Source organism: Mobula birostris, chromosome 7 (genome assembly GCF_030028105.1).
Source record: "Mobula birostris isolate sMobBir1 chromosome 7, sMobBir1.hap1, whole genome shotgun sequence".
Lineage (NCBI taxonomy): Eukaryota > Metazoa > Chordata > Chondrichthyes > Myliobatiformes > Myliobatidae > Mobula > Mobula birostris.
This window is the reverse complement of record NC_092376.1, coordinates 72,998,141-73,020,818: the sequence shown is the minus strand read 5'-3', so window position 1 is coordinate 73,020,818 and position 22,678 is coordinate 72,998,141. Positions and strand designations below refer to the sequence as shown.

Below are 22,678 nucleotides of genomic sequence, written 5' to 3'. Positions count from 1 at the left end.
ACAGTAATATTATTGTGTTGTTTTTAAACTTCAAAATCTGGCTCTCTAGATAGTTTCATCCAAATTATTTGCAGCAGGCAACTGTTTTACTAATAACATTCCCCTTCAAGCTTCACTTAGTAAACCACACAAAGCAAATTGCAAAAATTCTCATTCCATTAGGACAAAGCAGTTGATCTGTGTTAGCACCCAGTCTTGACATACACTGGGCAAAAAAATAGAAGCCTTCCAAATCCAACTAGAAAATAAAACAAAGAGGAGGAATGTGAATCTAACAGAAAGCGGGATTGAATTTTAACTTTGGGTTTTGATTTTATTTTTTTGGGTAATGCTGATTTTGTCCTCCTTGTTTACTTTGATGCAGCACTGCCATTCCATTTCACCCCAACATCTCAACAACATGCAGAAATTATACTTGCAATTCACTTTTTATAAAAAAAAAGAGGAAACTATTACACCTTGCTGTAATCTATGTGTCCATCATACTAAGGTTCAACTTTCTCTGCACATCAAAAGAAGAATTTTATCTTTAACACAGAACATCCACCTGAATCCCAAAGCTTGTTCTAGGAAATCTGGTCCATAGTACTTACTCTGAGTAGTGTAATGACCCTCTGTTGCCATGCCATCTTCAGCTTCATCATACACCCTGCTGGCTATCTGCCTGTTAGCAGTCTCTAGGCGATCTATGTAGAAATAAAACATATTGCTTCAAAAATATTAAAATGTTATTTATGACAAGTTGTTGCAAAATAGGCAAACCAAGTCTTGTGCTACTTCTATTACAATTTTCTCAAGTGTCCTGCCACACAGATTATGACCGATACTTTAGCACAATTTCTAAAAATTCCAATTGGCTCTCAAACCACTTACCTATCCCTGTGTTTCAGACAAGCACTCATTCATTTCACCTAGATATCTAGAGTCTTGTTTCTATTCCCATTTGTGATCTCCCAACACTAGCCAAAACAGACACAGAATTCTTTCCCAACTATCATCCTTTCTCAACCTTAAACTATCTCAAATTTTGGTTTCCAAATAACTTTTTAAATTGGTAGTGCCACAACCATTTTGTGAACTATGAATTTTCACAAACAGCAGTGAAATAAGGACTGGATTTTCTTTATTTTTGGGATCATTTAAGCAATATCTTTCAGCCAGGAAATCTGTGTTACTTCAGATTTATCATCTCAATTAAAAGACAAAATCACAGCACTCAAACCCAGAAGCATGACTGCAATAATGAGACAAGACATGCGAACATACTCTGAAGATAAAAATCAATGCAAAATTAACTTCTGAACCACAGGAAATCCTGTTAATTTGAAACTCGACAGTGAAGCAAGAGTTTGCTGAGATTCTCCAGCACTAGAACTGGATTCTGTGATGGCTTAGAGCCCACAAGGGATCCATATGGAATATAGAACATAGAAATTTACAGCATATAACAGGCCCTTCAGCTCACAATGTTGTGCCAACCATGTAACCTACTCTAGAGCCTGCCTAGAATTTCCCTACCGCGTAACATGTGGGGGAACTTCTTTACTCAGAGAGTGGTAGCTGTGTGGAACGAGCTTCCAGCAGAAGTGGTTGAGGCAGGTTCGATGCTGTCGTTTAAAGTTAAATTGGACAGCTATATGGACAGGAAAGGAATGGAGGGTTATGGGCTGAGTGCAAGTCAGTGGGACTAGGTGAGAGTAAGAGTTCGGCACGGACTAGAAGGGCCCAGATGGTCTGTTTCCATGCTGTAATTGTTATATGGTTATATAGCTATATATAGCCCTCTATTTTTCTAAGCTCCATGTACCTATCTAAGAGGCTCTTAAAGGGGCCTATTGTATCCGCTTCCACCACCGCCGCTGGCAGTGCATCTCATGCACTTTGTGTGCATTTTATTTTAAAGGAGATTTTTACAGGGGCAAAGAACAACAGTTGAAATAAGCAACACGAGTTTCCAAATATATTTATTTGCTTCAGATGCATCTGAAAGTCTTGAGATCTTAAAGAGAATGGACAGAATATGGAATGGTACTCACAGGGACTGAATTCAAGGATGAATAACTAGCCTAAGAAATAGTCTGTAGTGGTGCATTTTCTCAATGGGAGTGTCACACCACACAATCAGCCTTTCTATTGATTTTTCAAATTTAGATCAAATAATTGAGGGTGTAAAGAGCTAATAAAACATTATATGCATGACAGTGTTACATAAGTGTGGGCCCTGGACATAATAGGGAGATGTGGTGAATGTTTTCTGGGAATAGAACATCAAACAAGCTAACAAGTATTTTTATCCAAACTTATCCTATAACCATAAATCTGCAAGCCAACACTTTCAATGAGTACAAGAATGACAAAGATCTTATATATGCGGATGCTGGAAAGGAAATTGCAAGCACATCAAACACTAAACTTAGTTAAATGATAGCAAGTTCAGAAATATTATGCTGGATTTCATTTGTCATCCTAAACACTGAATGTTATCCTGCTCTGCAAAATTAATCAGTTATAGAATGCGTTTCTGGTAAAAACAGATATTTAGCAACTAATTTCACTGGATATTATAAATACCTCTAAGGTCCCTGTTGAAATCATGTAATCTTCGTATTTCTCCCTCCAGTTTGTTCCTCATGGCTTTATCCAGAGTCTCCCGCTTGGTGCTGGATTTTACCAGACTCTCATGGGCTTCTGAGATCCGCTGGATTTCCATTTCAAACTGTAAAAGAAAACAAAACAATGCACTGTCGGTTAACGTTTGCACTCATTTTCACTTCTTAATGGGCTACTGAGAGTGGAAAGCGCATGATTAGAAAAACATGTACCTGTGATTTTATTAATGTGAATGGAAATCAAAAATAAATTTTTTGAAGTTCAGGCAGACATATGCAGACCTATTAAGTTTGAAAGAGAAAGTTACATTAGTAGTTTTAATTGGAATGAAAGGGAAAGCCTGCTTTCATATTAGGCAATGGCAAGATAATGAAAGGAAGGCCACACATTCCAAAGTTCACATGAAGCTCAACGGAAAGTTTTAATTGAAATGTTTCCCCTAGACACCCAATCATAAAACCATTTACTTAAAGTTTTTTTAAATTGCATTGGTTGTGGGAGAAACAGAAACCACAGCATGAAGACAGCGTAGGAAAACCTACTCTGTGACTGTAGGAAGAATATCAGTGTGAACCCAGTATCAAAAGTGAGACTATTTTCGTGGAATATTGTACCTGTTGTTTCTGGCCTATTCACTCGGTTTGTAAGTATTCCCTTTCGCTTCTTTACATCCTCCTCAATATTCAGACTCCATTCTGATTTTATACCATCAGTAAACTTGGAAATATGACATTTGGTCCCTCAGGCAAAACATACTGTACATATACATCAGGAATAGTTGGGGGCCACAGCACCAATCCCTGCAATGGCCACTTCTCACAGCCTCTCAGCCTGACAGGTATCTGTTTATTCCCACTCTTTGCTCTCTGTAAGCTATTCTAAATATTAATCTGTTTATTACTCACAATTCTACACACTCTTTGTTGACCAACCAATTATGTGGAACCTTAACAAAAGCCTTCCAAATATTGGCTCCCTCTTACCAATTCTACTAACCAATCCCCTCAAAGATTGCTAACACATTATTCAGACAGGATTTTGCTTTAATAAATCTGAACAAACTCTGTTCAATTCCATTATTCTTTTTAAGATATTTGGTTATTGTATCCTTCAATATAGATTCCAGTACTTTCCCCACTTCTGCCTTTCGGTTAACAGGTTAGTGATTTCTTATTTTTTCTAGGTAGGTAGGTACCTCCAAACCACAGGAACAACTCCGGAATCTATAGAATTTTGGAAGATTTAAACCACCATCTCTATAGACATCATTCTCACAGGATACAAGGAGAAAGTGAATGCAGAAGTGAAGAGAGAAGTGAAGTAAAATGACTGAGACAAATACAAAAAGCAAAATAAGACAGCACAGCTGCCACAATAGACAAAATATCTTAATTTGTACAAAATAAAGAACAAAGACAAAGTTATAGATAATAATAAAGAATGAGTATTCAGGAAGCAACATTTATACTTGTCCTTCAGTTTGCAGTATTTTGCACTACATGTTGATGAAAGTACAAAGTGATAACCTCGTAGGTGAAGTGTTTGAGACTAGAGTGAATCGGACATGTAAATTTTTAACTAATCAGTTTGAAGGAATGTGAAATTAACCATGCAAGTACTGAACAGGAATAAAATCATGGCCTGGTATTTGTTGCAAGACTCTACAACCATCTCTGAATCACCTAGTAAATGCCAATGGCAGTGCATCGATAAATCATTTTAAACATAAATTGATCTTAAAAATATGAAACTTTATCACGAACAAGAGACACCAAAAATGAAAAAGAAATCAAACTTTAAGACACCTACACTTTAAGGAGAACTGGAAACCAAAGAAATATTGTTAAATTAATTAAGAAAAACTGTGTGATTACCAACACAAAATCTGACTAAGTGGTGTCACAACAATCTCTTGCTCAACGTCAGCAAGACCAAGGAACTGATCATTGACTTTAGGAGCAGGAAACCAGAGGTCCATGAGCCAGTGCTCACCTGGGGACCAGAGGTGGACAGAGTCAGCAACTTTAAATTCCTCGGTGTTATCATTACAGAGGATTTGTCCTAGGTCCAGCACACAGCTGCTATTACGAAGAAATCATGATAGCACCTCTACTTTCTTAGAAGTTTGCCAAGATTTGGTATGTTATCTAATACTTCAACAAACTTCTATAAAGTTGTGGTGAAGAGTATATTGACTAGTGGATCACAGCTTGGTATGGAAACACCATTGCCCTTGAATGAAACAGCCTACACAAAGTAGTGGATGCAGCTCAATTCGTTATGAGTAAAACCCACTTCACTATTGAGTACATCTACAAGGAGTGCTGTCACAGGAAAGCAACATCCATCATCAAAGACCCCCAATGTCCAAAAAAAAGACTTTCCTTTTGTATTTGCATAGCTTATTGTCTTTTGCACACTGGTTGTTTGTCTGTCTTGTTGGGTGCAGTCTTTCATTGATGTATTGTATTTACTGTGAATGCCCACAAGAAAATGAATCCCATGGTTGTATACCGTGACATATATGTACTTTGATAATAAATTTACTTTGAACTTTGAACACTTGATTCCCCGTTTGTTGTTAGACAACAACATTGGACAATAGGTTTGAAAATACTGCTAACTCTTTAGGCTCGTCAGAATCCAGAAACACACTGGGCAATTCAAATGGAAGTGTCACTTTAGCATTCTCATGCTCAAAGTTGTTTGGGTGGCAGCAGGAGTTTTACTGCTTGTTTTCCTCCGATGGGAGTGATTTGCAACATCAGCCTTGGAAGTAAACACCCTTCAAATAACAGACTTCAAGGGCTGCTGCAACATTACAGCACAACTGTAACCAGGAGTAATGTGCAGGACCATGTCTTTATGGTTAAAATAATATAAACATTCATTCAGAAGCAGGCTAGTTTGTTGTGCTTTCAATGGTCATGTGGGCTCCATTCGTAAACAACTAATGTTTTGACAAACTTTCAATTCCTTACTTCACCTCCCTCCTTTCCAAACACAATATTTGAACAAACAATGTGCCAATGATTAGATTTTTTTAAAAACAGGAATCTGTAAATAGCTCTTTCAATGACTTACGTGGAACACATTAGAGAGAAACAATGCTGTTAAAGTATCTGTAAGTAAAAGTGTCACCACCCCAAATACAGAGAGGTACGCAAGTCAGTATGGAGAATAACTCCGTGCAGTCTTGGCCGCAAAGTGGAATAGCTGGAACAGGTGCCGGCCATAGCTGGCATTCATCTATAAAATGTTTCCTTGGGTTGGATGGAACAATATTCAAGGCATCCTTGCAGATGAACATATTAGGCCCTCATGTACTTTCCTTGTTGATTGCATTGGGATGCACCAAAGAGATTGCAAGAGGTACTTATTCAGGCACTTGAACTGGCAAGCCAGAGAAGGATATGCAGGCAAGTGCGATTAATATAGATGAGCAAAGAGTTCAACCTGGCTGTAGTGGGTCCAAGGACTGGTTTTGTCCTGTACGATTCTATAACTCTCTCCTGGCTCTCTGTTTTCACCAGTGCTGAAATGTACCCTCAACAATATGACGAGTTTATACTAAATGGGTTTCTCCAATGGAGTTTGTCACCAAAACACCAGTTAAAATTGACACCTGGACCCAGCTGAAAGCCCAAGAAGGGTTTATGAGTCATATACTTCGGGAAAGCACTAGATCCTAATTTCTAGTGCTTTGAGATGCTAATTTCCTAATTCAGTTTTCAATTCTATGTCTACTTGAACACAAGAGCATTTTAAAATTACTTTAAGGCTTTAGACACTGGCATCTGAGAATTGATTTTTGCTTGCAGCTCATTCCCCTTAATAGCTTTAAATAACAGGTTCGGTTGATCTAGCCCTCTTAATGTAGAATTGGTAAGTGTGGAATGAACCAGAATCTGAATCAGTTTTAATACCACTGGCATATGTTGAGAAATTTGTTGTTTTGCAGCAGCAGTACATCATAATACATAATAAAAAGTATATATAAAAAACAAAATTAAATTAGTGCCATAGAAAGAGGGAAATACTGTGGTAGTGTTCATGGGTTCATTGTCCATTCAAAAATCTGACAGCAGAGAGGTAGGCACGATAAACAGTATTCTTGGTAGGTAGGCTAGGGCCAGGAATATCCTAAGTCAATGACTCAATTGTGCCCAATGGGTAACCAGTGCTCCAGAAAGTTATGACCAGTGACTTAACCCCTATTGGGATCTAAGGCTGGAGACACAACCCAAGTGGTCAGAGGGCTGATTAATCATAATGTACATGGAATGAGAGGAAAAGAAAAAAAATGTATCAAAAATAAGAGTGAGGCATTACATCTAGCATCATAAGTAACTCAGCAGTTGGGTTCCTATATACAATATCCAGATTCTGAATCTGAATATTGTATGAGAATTACATGGTTTATTGAAACTATAAATTACCTTATTAATGTTGCCTGTATAATGGTTATTATCAGGATGAAATGGTTGCTAGGACATTAATTAGCAACGGAAACACTTATGCTGAGACTCTTTTCCATATTAAGCTAGACTCTTAACAGATCGGCCAGCAATTTAAGCTGAATCACAACCCTTTTTTAATTCAAACAGATGCATTTTTTTTTTCTGCACACCCAAGATCACAATTCTTACGAACAGTTTCTGGACTGATATCATTTCCATTTGGCTTGGTGTCAATTTCTGTCTTGTATCTTTGAAGTGCTTTAGGATATTTTACTGCTGGTTTGAAATGGATTGGGATTGCTTATCAATGGGTCATACAGACTATTTAATGCATTTCAAGATTGCACTAAATCCAATTAATTTTTTTTAATATATTGCATAGGGAAAGATAGGGAATAGAGAAATACTCTTCTACATATTGCACATGCACTGCTTTTACTATGATGTGAATAATTCAAGCACTTAATTTCCCAGATAAATATGAAACAAGTTTAATCCATTTGTAGTTCTGCTATATTTTACACAGTAAATAACAACATCCTGAAGAGTGTTGCAGAACAGAGTCTGAGGGGTACAATACATAGCTCCCTCAAAGTTGTGCTGCAGATACAGAGGATGGCGACAATGGCACTTAGAATGTTTGCCTTCATTGATCAGGGCACTGACAAGAGTTGGGATGTCACTTGCAGCTGTACAAGATGTTAATGAGGCCACACTTGGGGACCTGTGTGCAGTTTTGGTTGCCCAGCTAAAGGAAAGATGTCACTAACCCAGAAAGGGTGTAGAAAATATTCACTAGGATGTTCAGAAGGGCTGGACAGTATGAATTACAAGGGCAAGACTAGGTATACTGGGGCTGTTTTCCCTGAAGCATTGCAGAGGTCTTTAACAGCACAAATGACATAGATAAGATCAGTCTTTTTCCCAGGGTGAAGGGATTTAAAGCTACAGGACTTGGGTAAATTGTGAGAGGCAAACAATTTAAATGGGGCCTAAGGAACAAGTTTTTTCACAAAGGATCGTGGGTCTAATGAAGAAGCTGCTGCAAGAACTTGTAGAATTATGTACAATTACAATGTTTAAATGGCACTTAGACAGTTAGGAAAGGTTCAGAGTGAAATGGGTCAAATGCAGATAAGCGGGACTAGCTCAGGTAGACAACTTGGTCGGCCTGAATAGGTTGAAGCAAAAGGCTTGTTTCAAAGCTGTATATCATTCAATATTACATAACTCTATATTCTCATCAGCATCAGCTAAATATAGTTTAGTGACTTTCAGAGAGCTTGATTATTACTCCATATTTTCACTTCTATCAGGTTTTGGAGTTGTCATTCAATGTTATTACTTAATGCACAAAGCTCGATTTTTAAGACAGAGATAAACAGATTATTGATAAGGAAGGGCTGAAGATTTCAAGAATAGATGGCAATGTGAATTGAGGTTACATTCAAGAGCAATTGTTGTGATAGCATTAAAGATACTCAACTCCTCCTATTTTGTATGTGTGTATGCTTAAGATACAGAGGCAGAAATAAACAGGAGTTACAGAGAGATAGTCACCCCTAAGAGTCAGTAGACGGGAAGCTGGTTGACTGTCAGGAGAGGGAAAGGGAACAGACTGAATGAGCAGAGCACCCCTGTGGCCATTCCCACCAATAATAAATATATCATTTTGGATACTGTTGATGGGGACGACCTACCAGGGACAAGTTGCAGTGGTTGCGTCTCTGGCACTGAGACAGGACCCTCAGCTCAGAAGGGAAGGAGGGAAAAGAGGAGAGCAGTAGTGATAGGGGATTCGATAGTTAAGGGGACAGATAAGCGGTTCTGTGGAAGAGATCGAGAATCCCAGATTGTCTGTTGCCTCCCTGGTGCCAAGGTCTGTGACATCTCAGATCGAGTTCTCACTACTCTCAAGAGGGAGAGTGAGCAGCCAGATGTCGTGGTCCATGTAGGGACCAATGACGTGGGTAGGAAGAGTGAGGAGGTCCTGAAAGATGAGTTCAGGGAGTTAAGCACCAAGTTAAAGGACAGGACCTCCAGGATAGCAATCTCAGGATTGCTACCAGTGCCACATGCAGGCGGGTTTAGAAATAGTAAGATAGCGCAGATCAACACGTGGCTGAGGACATGGAGCAGGAGGGAGGGCTTCAGTTTTGTAGATAATTGGGCAGTTTTCCAGGGAAGGTGGGACCTGTTCTGGCACGACGGTTTATATCTGAACTGGAGGGGGACAAATATTCTTGCAGGTCGGTTTGCTCGAGAGGCTCCAGCGGATTTAAACTAGATACAAGGGGGGAGGGGAACCAAAGTGTAGGAACAGATGTAGGGGAGAAGGAAGAAAAAGGAGATAGTAAAGTTGTTTGCACCGTTAGTGATAAACAGAGAGTAAGAGGTGGAAAATTTCTTAAATGCATTTATTTCAATGCTAGGAGCATTGAAAGAAAGGTGGATGAGCTTCGAGTATGGATTGGTACCTGGAAGTATGATGCTGCAGCTATTAGTGAACATGATTGCAGGAGGGGTGTGATTGGCAACTAAATATTCCTGGATTTCGTTGTTCAGGTGTGATAGAATCGGAGGGACAAGAGGGGGAGGTGTTGCATTGCTTGTCAGAGAAAATATTACAGCGGTGCTCTGGCAGGATAGATTAGAGAGCTCGTCCAGGGAGGCTATTTGGGTGGAATTGAGGAATGGGAAAGATGTAGTAACACTTATAGAGGTGTATTATAGACCAACTGATGGAGGGCAAGAATTGGAGGAGCAAAATTGTAAGGAGATAGCAAGTATTTGTAGTAAGCACAAGGTTGTCATTGTGGGAGATTTTAATTATCCACACATAGACTGGGAAGCCCATACTGTAAAAGGGCTAGATGGTTTGGAGTTTGTAAAATGTGTGCAGGATAGTTTTTTTGCAGCAATACATAGAGGTACTAACTAGAGAAGGGGCAGTGTTGGATCTCCTGTTAGGGAATAAGATAGGTCAGGTGATGGAGGTATGTGCTAGGGAGCACTTCGGGTCCAGTGATCACAATGCCATTAGTTTCAATATAATTATGGAGAAGGATAGGTCTGGACCCAGGGTTGAGATCTTTGGTTGGAGAAAGGCTAACTTTAAGGAGATGAGGAAGGATTTAGAAGGAGTGGATTGGGACAAATTGTTTTATGGGAAGGATGTAATAGAGAAATGGAGGTCATTTAAAGGTGAAATTTTGAGGGTACAGAATCTTTATGTTCCTGTTAGGTTGAAAGGAAAGGTTAAAAGTTTGAGAGAGCCATGGTTTTCAAGGGATATTGGAAACTTGGTTCGAAAAAAGAGAGAGATCTACAATAAATATAGGCAGCATGGAGTGAATGAGGTGCTCGAGGAATATAAAGAATGCAAAAAGAAACTTAAGAAAGAAATTAGAAAAGCTAAAAGAAGATACGAGGTTGCTTTGGCAAATAAGGTGAAAATAAATCCAATGGGTTTCTACAGTTATATTAATAGCAAAAGGATAGTGAGGGATAAAATTGGTCCCTTAGAGAATCAGAGTGGACAGCAATGTGTGGAACCAAAAGAGATGGGGGAGATTTTGAACAATTTATTTTCTTCGGTATTTGCTAAGGAGATAGATATTGAATTGTGTAAGGTAAGGGAAACAGGTAGGGAAGTTATGGAAACTATGGTGATTAAAGAAGAGGAAGTATTGGTGCTTTTAAGGAATATAAAAGTGGATAAGTCTCCGGGTCCTGACAGGATATTCCCTAGGACCTTGAGGGAAGTTAGTGTGGAAATAGCAGGGGCTCTGACATAAATATTTCAAATGTCATTACAAATGGGGTTGGTGCCGGAGGATTGGCATATTGCTCATGTTGTTCCATTGTTTAAAAAGGGTTCTAAGAGTAAACCTAGCAATTATTTGCCTGCAAGTTTGACATCAGTGGTGGGTAAATTAATGGAAAGTATTCTTAGAGATGGTATATATAATTTTCTGGATAGACAGAGTCTGATTAGGAACAGTCAACATGGATTTGTGCGTGGAAGGTCATGCTTGACAAATCTTAATGAATTTTTTGAAGAGGTTACTAGGAAAGTTGACGAGGGTAAAGCAGTAGATGTTGTCTATATGGACTTCAGTAAGGCATTGACAAGGTTCTACATGGAAGGTTAGTTAGGAAGGTTCAATCGTTAGATATTAATATTGAAGTAGTAAAATGAATTCAATAGTGTCTGGATGGGAGACACCAGAGAGTAGTGGTGGATAACTGTTTGTCAGGTTGGAGGCCGGTGACTAGTGGAGTGCCTCAGGGATCTGTACTGGGTCCAATGTTGTTTGTCATATACATTAATGATCTGGATGATGGGGTGGTAAATTGGATTAGTAAGTATGCAGATGATACTAAAATAGGTGGCGTTGTGGATAATGAAGCAGGCTTTCAAAGTTTGCAGAGAGATTTAGGCCAGTTAGAAGAGTGGGCTGAAAGATGGCATATGGAGTTTAATGCTGATAAATGTGAGGTGCTACATTTTAGTAGGACTAATCAAAATAGGACATACATGGTAAATGGTAGGGCATTGAAGAATGCAGTAGAACAGAGGGATCTAGGAATAATGGTGCATAGTTCACTGAAGGTGGAATCTCATGTGGATAGGGTGGTGAAGAAAGGTTTTGGTATGCTGGTCTTTATAAATCAGAGCATTGAGTATAGGAGTTGGGATGAAATGTTAAAATTGTACAAGGCATTGGTAAGGCCAAATTTGGAGTATTCTGTACAGTTCTGGTCACCAAATTATAGGAAAGATGTCAACAAAATAGAGAGAGTACAGAGAAGATTACTAGACTGTTACCTGGGTTTCATCTCCTAAGTTACAGAGAAAGGTTGAACAAGTTGGGTCTTTATTCTTTGCAGCGTAGAAGGTTGAGGGGGGAACTTGATAGAGGTATTTAAAATTATGAGGGGGAATAGATAGAGTTGATGTGGATAGGCTTTTTCCATTGAGAGTAGGGGAGATTCAAACAAGAGGACATGAGTTGAGAGTTGGGGGCAAAAGTTTAGGGGTAACACGAGGGGGAACTTCTTGACTCAGAGAGTGGTAGCTGTGTGGAACGAGCTTCCAGTAGAAGTGGTAGAGGCAGGTTCGATATTGTCATTTAAAGTAAAATTGGATAGCTATGTGGACAGGAAAGAATGGAGGGTTATGGGCTGTGTGCAGGTCAGTAGGGCTAAGTGAGAGTAAGCATTCGGCACAGACTAGAAGGGCCGAGATGGCCTGTTTCCGTGCTGTAATTGTTATATGGTTATAAGATAACACTAGGTTGACCTAGCCATATTCTCATACTTTAAAAATGTAAATCTACACCCCCCAATTTGTGAAGTAGAGATGTCTTATTTAAACATCTTGTGCATAAACAATAGAGAAGGATGGGTGGAATACCAGTATAGCAATGTTAAATTGACTGGAAAAAAACAGGTTTGATAATGCATAAAAACACTTTAGTGCCAACAATCGTAGCAGTGAGTGCTTCTAGTCAAGGAAGAGAAACCATCAGATATTGTGCACTGTCAATGGTTTTGCATGGTTGAAACAGTATGCTGCATTAAAGTGAGGTTAAAAACATGCAAATGGGTGCATTTTTTAAATTAGTTTCAGTGCAGACTTACATCTAATTAACAAAACTCTATTGTATAATTTGAATTTATTTTGTTCCTGCATTTGCAATTTACTTATTAGATCCAGAATAGAAACAGTACTTCATTAAAAACTCTGCTCTTAATGTAGACTTTGAAAATAACTTGGAGAAATTCCAATAAACAATTAATTAAAAAGTGCTACTTTTACTGAAATCTCTGAAAATGGCAGGCAATCATTTATATCCACCAACTTGTGCTGGACAGGCAAGATCTCTGGACAAAAACAAAAACGTCTAACAGATTTGCAATTAACTTGGTTTTGTCTGAGCCCAACAAATATTCTTTCTAGTTCAGCCTGACCTGTAATGATATCTGCTGAGACATGCTGTACTCTACTATATATGACATAAAGTATGAAACAAAGGAAGCTCATACAATGCCGAGCACATTCATTTCTACAGAATAAAAAATTGTAATCTCCGCTCAGATGGAAACAAAAAAAAAAAAACAAGTTGTTGGAGAAACTCAGCAGGTCAAGCAGCATCTGCAGAGGTAAAGGGGTAGTCACCATTTTAGGTCAACACCTATCTTTCAAACAAATGCTTTTGTTTATAAACACAGTGGGATAGATGCCTGGAACGTGCTGACAGAGGAAGTTGTGGAAACAGATATGAAGCATATAGACAGGCACATTAAAAGGCATGGAATTGAGGGATAAACACCGTGTGCAGGCAGATGAGATTAGTTTGGACTGGCACCATAGTCAACAAAAGGCAATGTAGGCCAAAGTTTGTGTGCCATATTCTCCCATGTTCTCTGCATCAGTCTTGATCTGCAACATTGATTACTCCCCCATCAGTTGGTCCTTTGTTCCAGGCTTCAGCATCTGCAGTCAGCAGTGCCTCAGATGGAAGACATTTTCATCATTATGCCTACGCTAGAACAAACACCACACTAGATCTATCCATCACAAATCAATACTCGTCAGCCACAGAAACTCTTGACTGTGATCCTTCAATCATTGTAGGAAATAAAGTCAGGGGAGAACTAGTAAAATAAGTAAACGCCAGCAACCTATAGTTAATTCTTCCCTGTATTTTCCAAAAAAAAGTAAGTGTTTTCATTCCCTTCAAGCCAAAATGTAGTAAACAATCTATCTGCTGGTCCTTTAACTAGTAACTTGCAGATCATAAATAGAACATAATACTCCCTGGTCACGCATACTGATCCTGATATGAAAATGGATTACATCATTGTTGTCACTGGAAATAGTGATGAAGGCACAAATTCTTTGAGGTTTCAGATGCAGAAAGTGACATGCTGCTTCTAGCTCTTCCAGCTCTTCTTTGAAAGAAATTGTAAGATTTCAGGATAGCTTGTCAGTGGATGTGTTTTTCCCCCTTAAAAATACTAGTAGTCAAAGAAAAACATAACCAATTATTCATCATTCTCCCACTCTTGTGCCCAGGGTCCAGGAATACCAAGCACAATCCTCTCGATGAGTATGTGCAGATGAAGCAAAAACATCACACTTTTGGGTAACTATTTCAAATATCTATTTCCAAATATGTGCAGAGCATTTATTATCCCAGTTATCAGAGTATAGGATATACCATCAGACAACTGCTGAGAGCAAAAATAACCAACCAGCCAATTACAGCCCATTTCTACTCTTAGCAACTTACCTAACTTTGAATCTAACACCATTTTGAATGGCCCTGCCATACTGTCCTGTCGGGTCATTTCAATCGTCTCTTTGAGGAAAGAAAGTCTTACTAATATTTGTTTCAATTTAAAAAAGCTCACAAGTTGACAGTTGCACTGGCAATGGTGTCTGGTGTTTGGATACAGACTTCATGTCATAATGCAGAACAAAGCATAATTTAATACTTTACGCCACTGAAGCAGGTCAATTAGTCCACCTAGACATGTCAACCATCAAGCACCCATTTTTACACTAATCCTACCCCGACCGATTTATTCTTTTTTTTAATGAAACATTGTTGAAACCATGATTCATCATGGTTACTAATAAATACAAAACCTACAGCTCAGTTATGGGTGGACGGCTGTAGTTTGATGTTATTTTCATACAATTATCTGGCATTTTCATTTGCACTGTTCTGTTCCTGTCATTACCAATGGAAGACTTCTATAGTTAAACCTACAAGCTGAAAATGTACTAATCACAAGATCACGCCAGCAGTCTGATGTACATTTCAAATATTTTGCAAATGGCAACAAACGTTCAAGTTCCTGTGATCAATATCTCCAAAAATCTGTCCTGTGCCCAGCACACTGATGTAATCATGAAGAAGGCTCACCAGTAGTTCTACTGCATGAGGAGTTTGTAAGATTTAGAACAATACCAAAGACGCTTCCAAATTTTTTAAAGATGTAAAGCATTCTGACTGGTGGCTTCATAGCCTGGTACGAAGGCTCCAATGTACAGGAATGCAACAGGCTGTAGAGGGCTGTAGACTCAACCAGTTCCATCACAGGCAGAAACCTGACCACCATCAACATCTTCCAGAAGCTGAGCCTCAAGAAGGCAGCATCCATCATTAATGACCCTCACCAATCTAGTCATGCTCTCATTACTACCATCAGGGAGAAGTTATGAGAGCATGAAGTCACACATTTACTGATATAGGAACAACACCCACTCCAAAATCAGATTTCTGAATGGTTCATGAACATGACCTCATTATACTATTTTACCATAAATAACAATAAATAATGCAAAAATGAAAATGGTATAATTTTTGTCTGCACTGTCAGGCTTATTTGTCTTTCATTTCCTTTCTTTTATCTCCCTCCCTTCTTAATGAGTGGAGTGACATTTGCAATTTTCCAGGTCCTCCCGAGCAATCCAGAATCTAGCAATTCTTGAACGACCACTATTAATGCCTCTGCCGTTTCTTCGGTTATCTCTTTCAGAACCCATCTGGTCCAGGTGACTTATCTACCTTCAGAATTTTTAGCTTCGCAAGCACTTTCTCCTTTGTAATAATAATAGACCTCTCTCTCTGACCCTCTACAATTTCTGCCATACTGTTGACATCTTCCACAATGAAGAGTAATGCAAAATACTAAAAGTTTATACATCATTTCTTTGTCCTCCATTGCTGCCTCTCTAGTGTAATGTTCCAGCAGTCAGATATACACTCTCACCTCTCTTTTGCTCTTTATATATTTGAAACAAAAACTTCTGGTATTCCTTATTATATTATTAACTAGCTTACCTGCATATTTCATTTTTTTCTCTCCTTATTGCTTTTTAGTTGTCTTCTGTTGGTTTTTAAAAGCTTTCCAATCCTCTAACTTCCCACTAAATTTTGCTATATTATAAGCCTTCTCATTTGCTTTTATCCAATCACAAGCCAGAGAATATCTGCAGATGCTGGAAATCCAAACAACACACACAAAATGGGAGGAACTCAGCAGGCCAGTCAGCATCTATGGGAAAAGAGTACAGTCAACGTTTCAGGCCAAGACCCTTCAGCAGGACTGGAGAAAAAAAGGATGAGGAGCCTCTCCCCCTAACTTTTAAATCTAAATCTTTTTTTCTCCAGTCCTGCTGAAGGGTCTCAGCCCAAAATGTCAACAGTACTCTTTTCCATAGATGTTGACTGGCCTGCTGAGTTCCTCCAGCATTTTGTGTGTGCCATTTGCTTTTATGCTGCCTCTGACTTCCCTCATCAGCTATTGTTGCCTTATCCTCCAATTAGAATACTACTTCTTCTCTGGGATGTATCTATCCTGTGCCTTCCAAATTTCTCCTAGAAACTCCAGCCATTGCTATTCTGCCATCATCCCTGCTAGTGTCCCCTTCCAGTCAATTTTGGCTGGCCCCTCTGTCCTGTTTCTGTACTTCTCTTTATTCCAAACTGATACATCTGATTTTAGTTTCATCCCCTCGAATTGCACAGTGAATTCTATCATATTATGATCACTGTCTCCTAAGGGTTCTTTTACCTTAAATTCCCTAATCAAATCTGGCTCATTTCACAACCCCCATTTCAGAGTTGCTCTTTCCCTACTGAGCTTAACTACATGCTGCTCTAAAAAGCCATCTCATAGGCATTCTAAAAATTCCCTTTCTTGGGATCCAACACCAACCTGATTTTCCCAACATACCTGCAGATTAAAATCCCCCATGACTATTTATAACCTTGCTCTTTTTTACATGCCTTTTCTATCTCTATCTAAGTAAATGGCAGGATACTTGGTAGTGTGGAGGAGTAGAGCGATCTGGGGATACATGTCCACAGATCCCTGAAAGTTGCCTTACAGGTGGATAGGGTAGTTAAGAAAGCTTATGGGGTATTAGCTTTCATAAGTCGAGGGATAGAGTTTAAGAGTCGTGATGTAATGATGCAGCTCTATAAAACTCTGGTTAGGCCACACTTGGAGTACTGTGTCCAGTTCTGGTCGCCTCACTATAGGAAGGATATGGAAGCATTGGAAAGGGTACAGAGGAGATTTACCAGGATGCTGCCTGGTTTAGAGAGTATGCATTATGATCAGAGATTAAGGGAGCTAGGGCTTTACTCTTTGGAGAGAAGGAGGATGAGAGGAGACATGATAGAGGTGTACAAAATAATAAGAGGAATAGATAGAGTGGATAGCCAGTGCCTCTTCCCCAGGGCACCACTGCTCAATACAAGAGGACATGGCTTTAAGGTAAGGGGTGGGAAGTTCAAGGGGGACATTAGAGTAAGGTTTTTTACTCAGAGAGTGGTTGGTGCGTGGAATGCACTGTCTGAGTCAGTGGTGGAGGCAGATACACTAGTGAAGTTTAAGAGACTACTAGACAGGTATATGGAGGAATTTAAGGTGGGGGTTTATATGGGAGGTAGGGTTTGAGGGTCAGCACAACATTGTGGGCTGAAGGGCCTGTACTGTGCTGTACTTTTCTATGCTCTATATCTCCTGTTGTAATTTGTACCCCACAACCTGGCCACTGTTTGAAGCCCCACATATAACTCCCATCAGGATCTTATCAGCGGTTTCTCAACTCTGCCCACAAGGATTCTATATTTACTGATCCTCTGCCATTTCTTTCTGAGGATTTGACATCATTTGTTTTTAAACCAACAGAGTCACTCCACCCTGCTGCCTGCTTGCCAGTCTTTTTGATACAATGTGTATCCTTGGATATTAAACTCCCAACTATGATCCTTTTACAGCCATGACTCATCGATGCCCATGTCATACCTGCCAGTCTCTAACTGTGCTAGAAGATCAGTCACCTTATTCGCTACACTGCATACGTTCAAATATAAGTTCTTCAGTCCTGTATTCACTATCCTTTTCGACTTTGCTCCCATGTTCCACTTAACTCACCCTACTGACAGCAATTTTGTCCTATAATCTACCAGCCTGTCCTTCCTCACAGTCTCATTACACATTGCTTCTACTTGTATTCCAAATGCCCCATCCTCAGAGCTATCACTCCTGTTCTGACCTCCCTGACAAATTAGTTCAAACTCTTGCCAACAGTCCTAGCAAACGTACCCACAAGGATACTGGTTACTCCAGCTCAGATGTAACCTGCCCTTTTTGTACAGGTTATACCTTCCCCAGAAGGGATCTCAATAATCCAGAAATCTGCCCACTGTACCAATTCCTCAGCCATACATTCATCTGCCAAATCATCCTATCCCTGCTGTCACCAGTCTGTGGCACAGGGAGTAATTTGGAGATTACTACCTTTGAGGCCCTGGTTTTCAACTTTCTTCCTTATTCCTTATTTTCTTTCTTCAGGATTTTATCTGTTTTCTCACCTCTGTCAGTAGGTAGGAAAAGGGATTTCCAGCTGTTTACCCTTCCCCTTCAGAATGCTGTAGACCTGATCCGACGCATCCCCCGATTCAGGCACCTTGGAGACATCATACCATCCAAGTGTTGCCTTCACATCCACAGAATCTGTTGTCTGCTTCTCTAACTATAGAAAACCCTATCACTCCCTTCCTTTCTGAGCCTCAGAGCCAGACTCAGTGCCACAGACCTGAAAGCTGTGGCTTCCCACCGCCCCCCCCCCACCCCGCCGTAGATCGTCCCCTCCCAAGATTATCCAAGCTGTATATTTACACCTGAGGGGAACAGCCACAGGGGTACTTTGCACTGGGTGCCTATTCCCTTTCTTGATAGTCATACACATACCTGCCTCCTGCAATTTAGGGGTGACTACCTCCCTGTAGCTCTTATCTATTGCCATCTCATTCTCCCATATGAGTGGAAGGTCATCCAGCTGCAGTTTCAATTTCCTAACATGATTTATAAGGAGATGCAGTTCGATAAACCTCGTGCAAATGTACATAGTTATCAGGGAAACTGGAGGTCTCCTAGAGTTCCCACATCTCACATGAAGAACATACCACTAACCCATGATCCATTCTCACTTCATTAACTACGTAGCAATAGACAAAGGAAGAAAGAAAAACTTACTAGAAATTTAATTATAGCCTTTGTCTCTTGAGCCTGGACCACTCTAACACTGGCTCACTCACGCAATGGCTGCTCCGCCTACACCTTGCTTTTTTATACCGGCCTTTACCAAGTGCCTAATAGATAGTTATGATTGAAGCCTGTTGAAAAGTCCCAAAAGGCCTCAAGCTCCTTTCCAACGTCATTTCACCTCTCCCACAAGCGAGTGATGATTGAAGCTCATTGAAAAGTCCACCCAAATGTATGCCATTTAGTTCTTGCTTCCTCAACCCTGGGAAAAAGACTGTGCAAATTCACCCCATCTAGGCCTCGCATAATTGTATACACTTCTGATATACTGTATGTTTTTTGGATTGACCATGGTTCACAATCTAATATAAACATACAAAAAATTCAGGACTCATTTCTTTTTGATTAGAAAACAACCATAGAACTTAGTTATGAGTGTGTACAAGAAGCATTTTTCACTAATTTATTACAAGAGCCAGAAGTTTTCCATATATTGATTACAGTTCTGTAATAGTTTGGCACATACAAAAGCAAAACTGACACGGGTATATGGAAATTACAGTTAATTAATGTAGCCTAAACAGAGAAGTGGATCCATTCTTTGGTACACAGCCTTTTAATAAATAATCAAAAATGCTAAATTATAGCAGTAATATTCTGTATCTGATAGCTAGAAGAGTAACAGGACATAGACGGAGGGACAAAGAGGAAATTTAGATACTAGGCAAGAATTCTGAAGAGTCGGGTTTCTGAAAGAAAAAGCTAAATCAAATTTTAAAGTTGGAGAAATTTTCATAATACTGATGGATAAAGGTTTTATTACTAATGCAGTAGCCAGAGCAGGATGGAGTTTTATATAAATTCGTAGTAATTGACAAATGACAGATTAAATGATTGGTTTACATTTAAAATGATCAGCTTTGGTTTTTTGGTGAGGTGACTGGCATATATTCAAATGTCTGACAGTTACAAATTACACTGTGTAATGGGTTTCATGAAGTTTTCTTGCACCTTGACATTCTATTTATTAGTATTATATTAAACAGATATAAGCAGAGAATTCAAAGAACGCAGGAATGTTATTATTCTTCACAACGAAACATACACACTTCAAAACATACACACCCCAGATCAAAACACTTACACACAATTTACAAATGTACTTCATCAGAATCTATGATCTTTCAGTTTCACCCCAGTCTGCCTCCTTTTCCGAAGAAAGATGACAATGTGGAACTAATTCTCTTTATCAAATATCTGTCTCCTTTTCTGACTCACATTGATAGATGTTTCCAATTGGAAACATCAACGAATGCTAACATTTTTCTTTGCTAAGTTGATCAGAGTCAGAGAGCACAGAATAGCGACCTTCAGCTCTCCATGGACATGCCTGGCTACTTTAATCCCATTTGTCCTCATTAGTTCTGCAACCTTCTAGTCCTCACTCCACCACCTCCCCAGGAACCATATTCCAGATAGCAACCATTAACAGTATAAACAAACTTGCCTTAGATGTCCTTTTAAACCTCCTACCACTCACCTTAAAACCTCAATTTACTCCTCAGCCTCTTTCCAGTACCACTGAACTATCCTGCCACCGCAAAACAACAAACTTCATGCTATATGTCAGTGATAATAAACCTGGTTCTGATTCTGCTCTTAAAAGAGCAAACCCTATCCATCCATTATCTCCCCATAGCTAAAACTTCAAGCCAGGCAACAGCCTGGTGAATCTTCTGCACGTTCTCCAGCACATTCACTAGCTTCCCATAGGGTGGTGATCAGACCTTACACACGATATTGCAGTTGTGGCCGAACTAGCCGTTTGTGAAGTTGCAATATACAAGGTAAGTATGCTATATTGCCTTTCACTGCCCATTGCAGTGCTGCCACTTTCAGGAAACCATGGATTTGGACCCCTAGGTTTCTGTTCATCAACATTGCTCAGAACCCTGCCAGTTACTGTGCATGTCACACTCCTATCTGACTTCCCAAACTGCATCATCTCACACTTGTAGGGATTAAATTCAATCCGCCAGCACTCCAGATGAAGAGAAGCAAATGCAAATGGAATCCTAATAGCATAAAGCTAAATAAAAACTAAATAAAAGTTGGGTCTTAACAGCAGCTCATCAAAGAGCCATCCAGGACCAGCCTACTGAAAAGTCATGTAATGGACCGTGTCAATTCATGGAGACATTTGAGAGGAGTGATGGCAAACACAGAGAACTTTAGTAGCTGTAAGCACACAATACAGTTTGAGTACCGCACTGCTTGAGATCCACAATCCATATTCCTAAGGCCACTAGCACCAGGAACCTTTTGTTGAGATCCCCTTTTAAGATTTAACTACACTGGAGGCTTCTAATTGATGCTATTTTGTCCTTGGGCTCAATAAACACATGGAGACTCAAGCAACTGCAGATGATGAAATTGAGAACAAAAATCAAGCTGACAGAGGAACTCAGCATGTCAGGCAGCACCTCTGGAGGGAAACAGTTGATGTTTTAGGCTGAGACCCTTCATTGCACCTGAAACAGTAGAAGAATGGAGATAGCCAGTATAACGAGGTTAAGGGAAAGGGTGCAGTATGTACTGGAAAGTACTAGGTGTAACAAGGGGGAAGGGCTTGATTGACAGATGGAGTCCAATGGGAGTGGGAAGGCAAGGAAGTAGCAGGTGGAGGTATAAAGGCTGATTTATACTTCTGTGTCAAATCAACACTGTAACCTACGCAAGTGGCCTACACGCGTTGTGAGGATTTATACTTGTGCATTGGTGTGCCTGTGTCGCTCTGCAATTCGGGCACGTCGCGCATGTGCACAAACTTGCCCGTGCAAGGCTTCATGGTCATGGTAGTCCTTCTCGGGGTAAACAAGTTTAAGGCGAACGTCTGTTTTCGTAAAAGCAAAATGTGTCCTCCATAATTTTGGAGGTCTGTAAAGCTTGATGGAAAGCATTGCAGCCAGAGTTCCTTCCCTGTCCTTCAGTCGCCCAATGGGAAGCTATTGCAGCGTAGGAGGAAATGCAATGCTACCAAGCGGACCAATCACAGTTGTTGCAGTCTGCATTGCCGCGACACGTAGTTACATTTTGGAAGAGGTGCACGTCAGGCTATGGCGTAGAGATCCACGTAGGTTCTGCGTAGGGTTTATGGCGTCGATTTGACACAGAAGTATAAATCAGCCTTTAGGCTGAAGACCATGAAATGTGATAAGAAAGGAAGTTGAAGAGTGGAACTAAATAAAGAAGGGAAGGTGAACAAATGGGAACAGTGGCGAGAGGGGATCCAGTGGCAAGAGTGTGTGGGTGATGACAAGGTGGAGTAGCTAGGGGAGGGGAATGAAACTGCTGATGGGGGCTGGGGCTGTATTTGAAAAGAAGGGTGTGTGAGAGGACCTGGGTTCATCGAAAGGAGACATAAAAGGACAGAGACGAAGCAGGTTATCTGGAATTGCAGAATTCAATATTCCCACTGTAACGTTGTAGACCTCGCAGGTGGAATACAAGGCACTGTTATTCCAGTTCGT

General features: G+C 39.9%; 1 protein-coding gene across 3 annotated transcripts in view; it reads right to left on the bottom strand.

Annotated features, from left to right (window-relative positions):
• Positions 1-22,678, bottom strand: part of amotl1 (angiomotin like 1) — a 97,923-nt gene that overhangs the window by 44,070 nt on the left and 31,175 nt on the right. For all 3 annotated transcript variants that reach the window (XM_072263405.1, XM_072263403.1, XM_072263404.1), the window contains exons 5-6: positions 2,572-2,716; positions 594-686 (exon numbers count right to left, since the gene is read on the bottom strand). In XM_072263405.1, the coding sequence (XP_072119506.1) occupies positions 594-686; positions 2,572-2,716 (238 nt within the window). The remainder of the gene's footprint in view (positions 1-593; positions 687-2,571; positions 2,717-22,678) is intronic.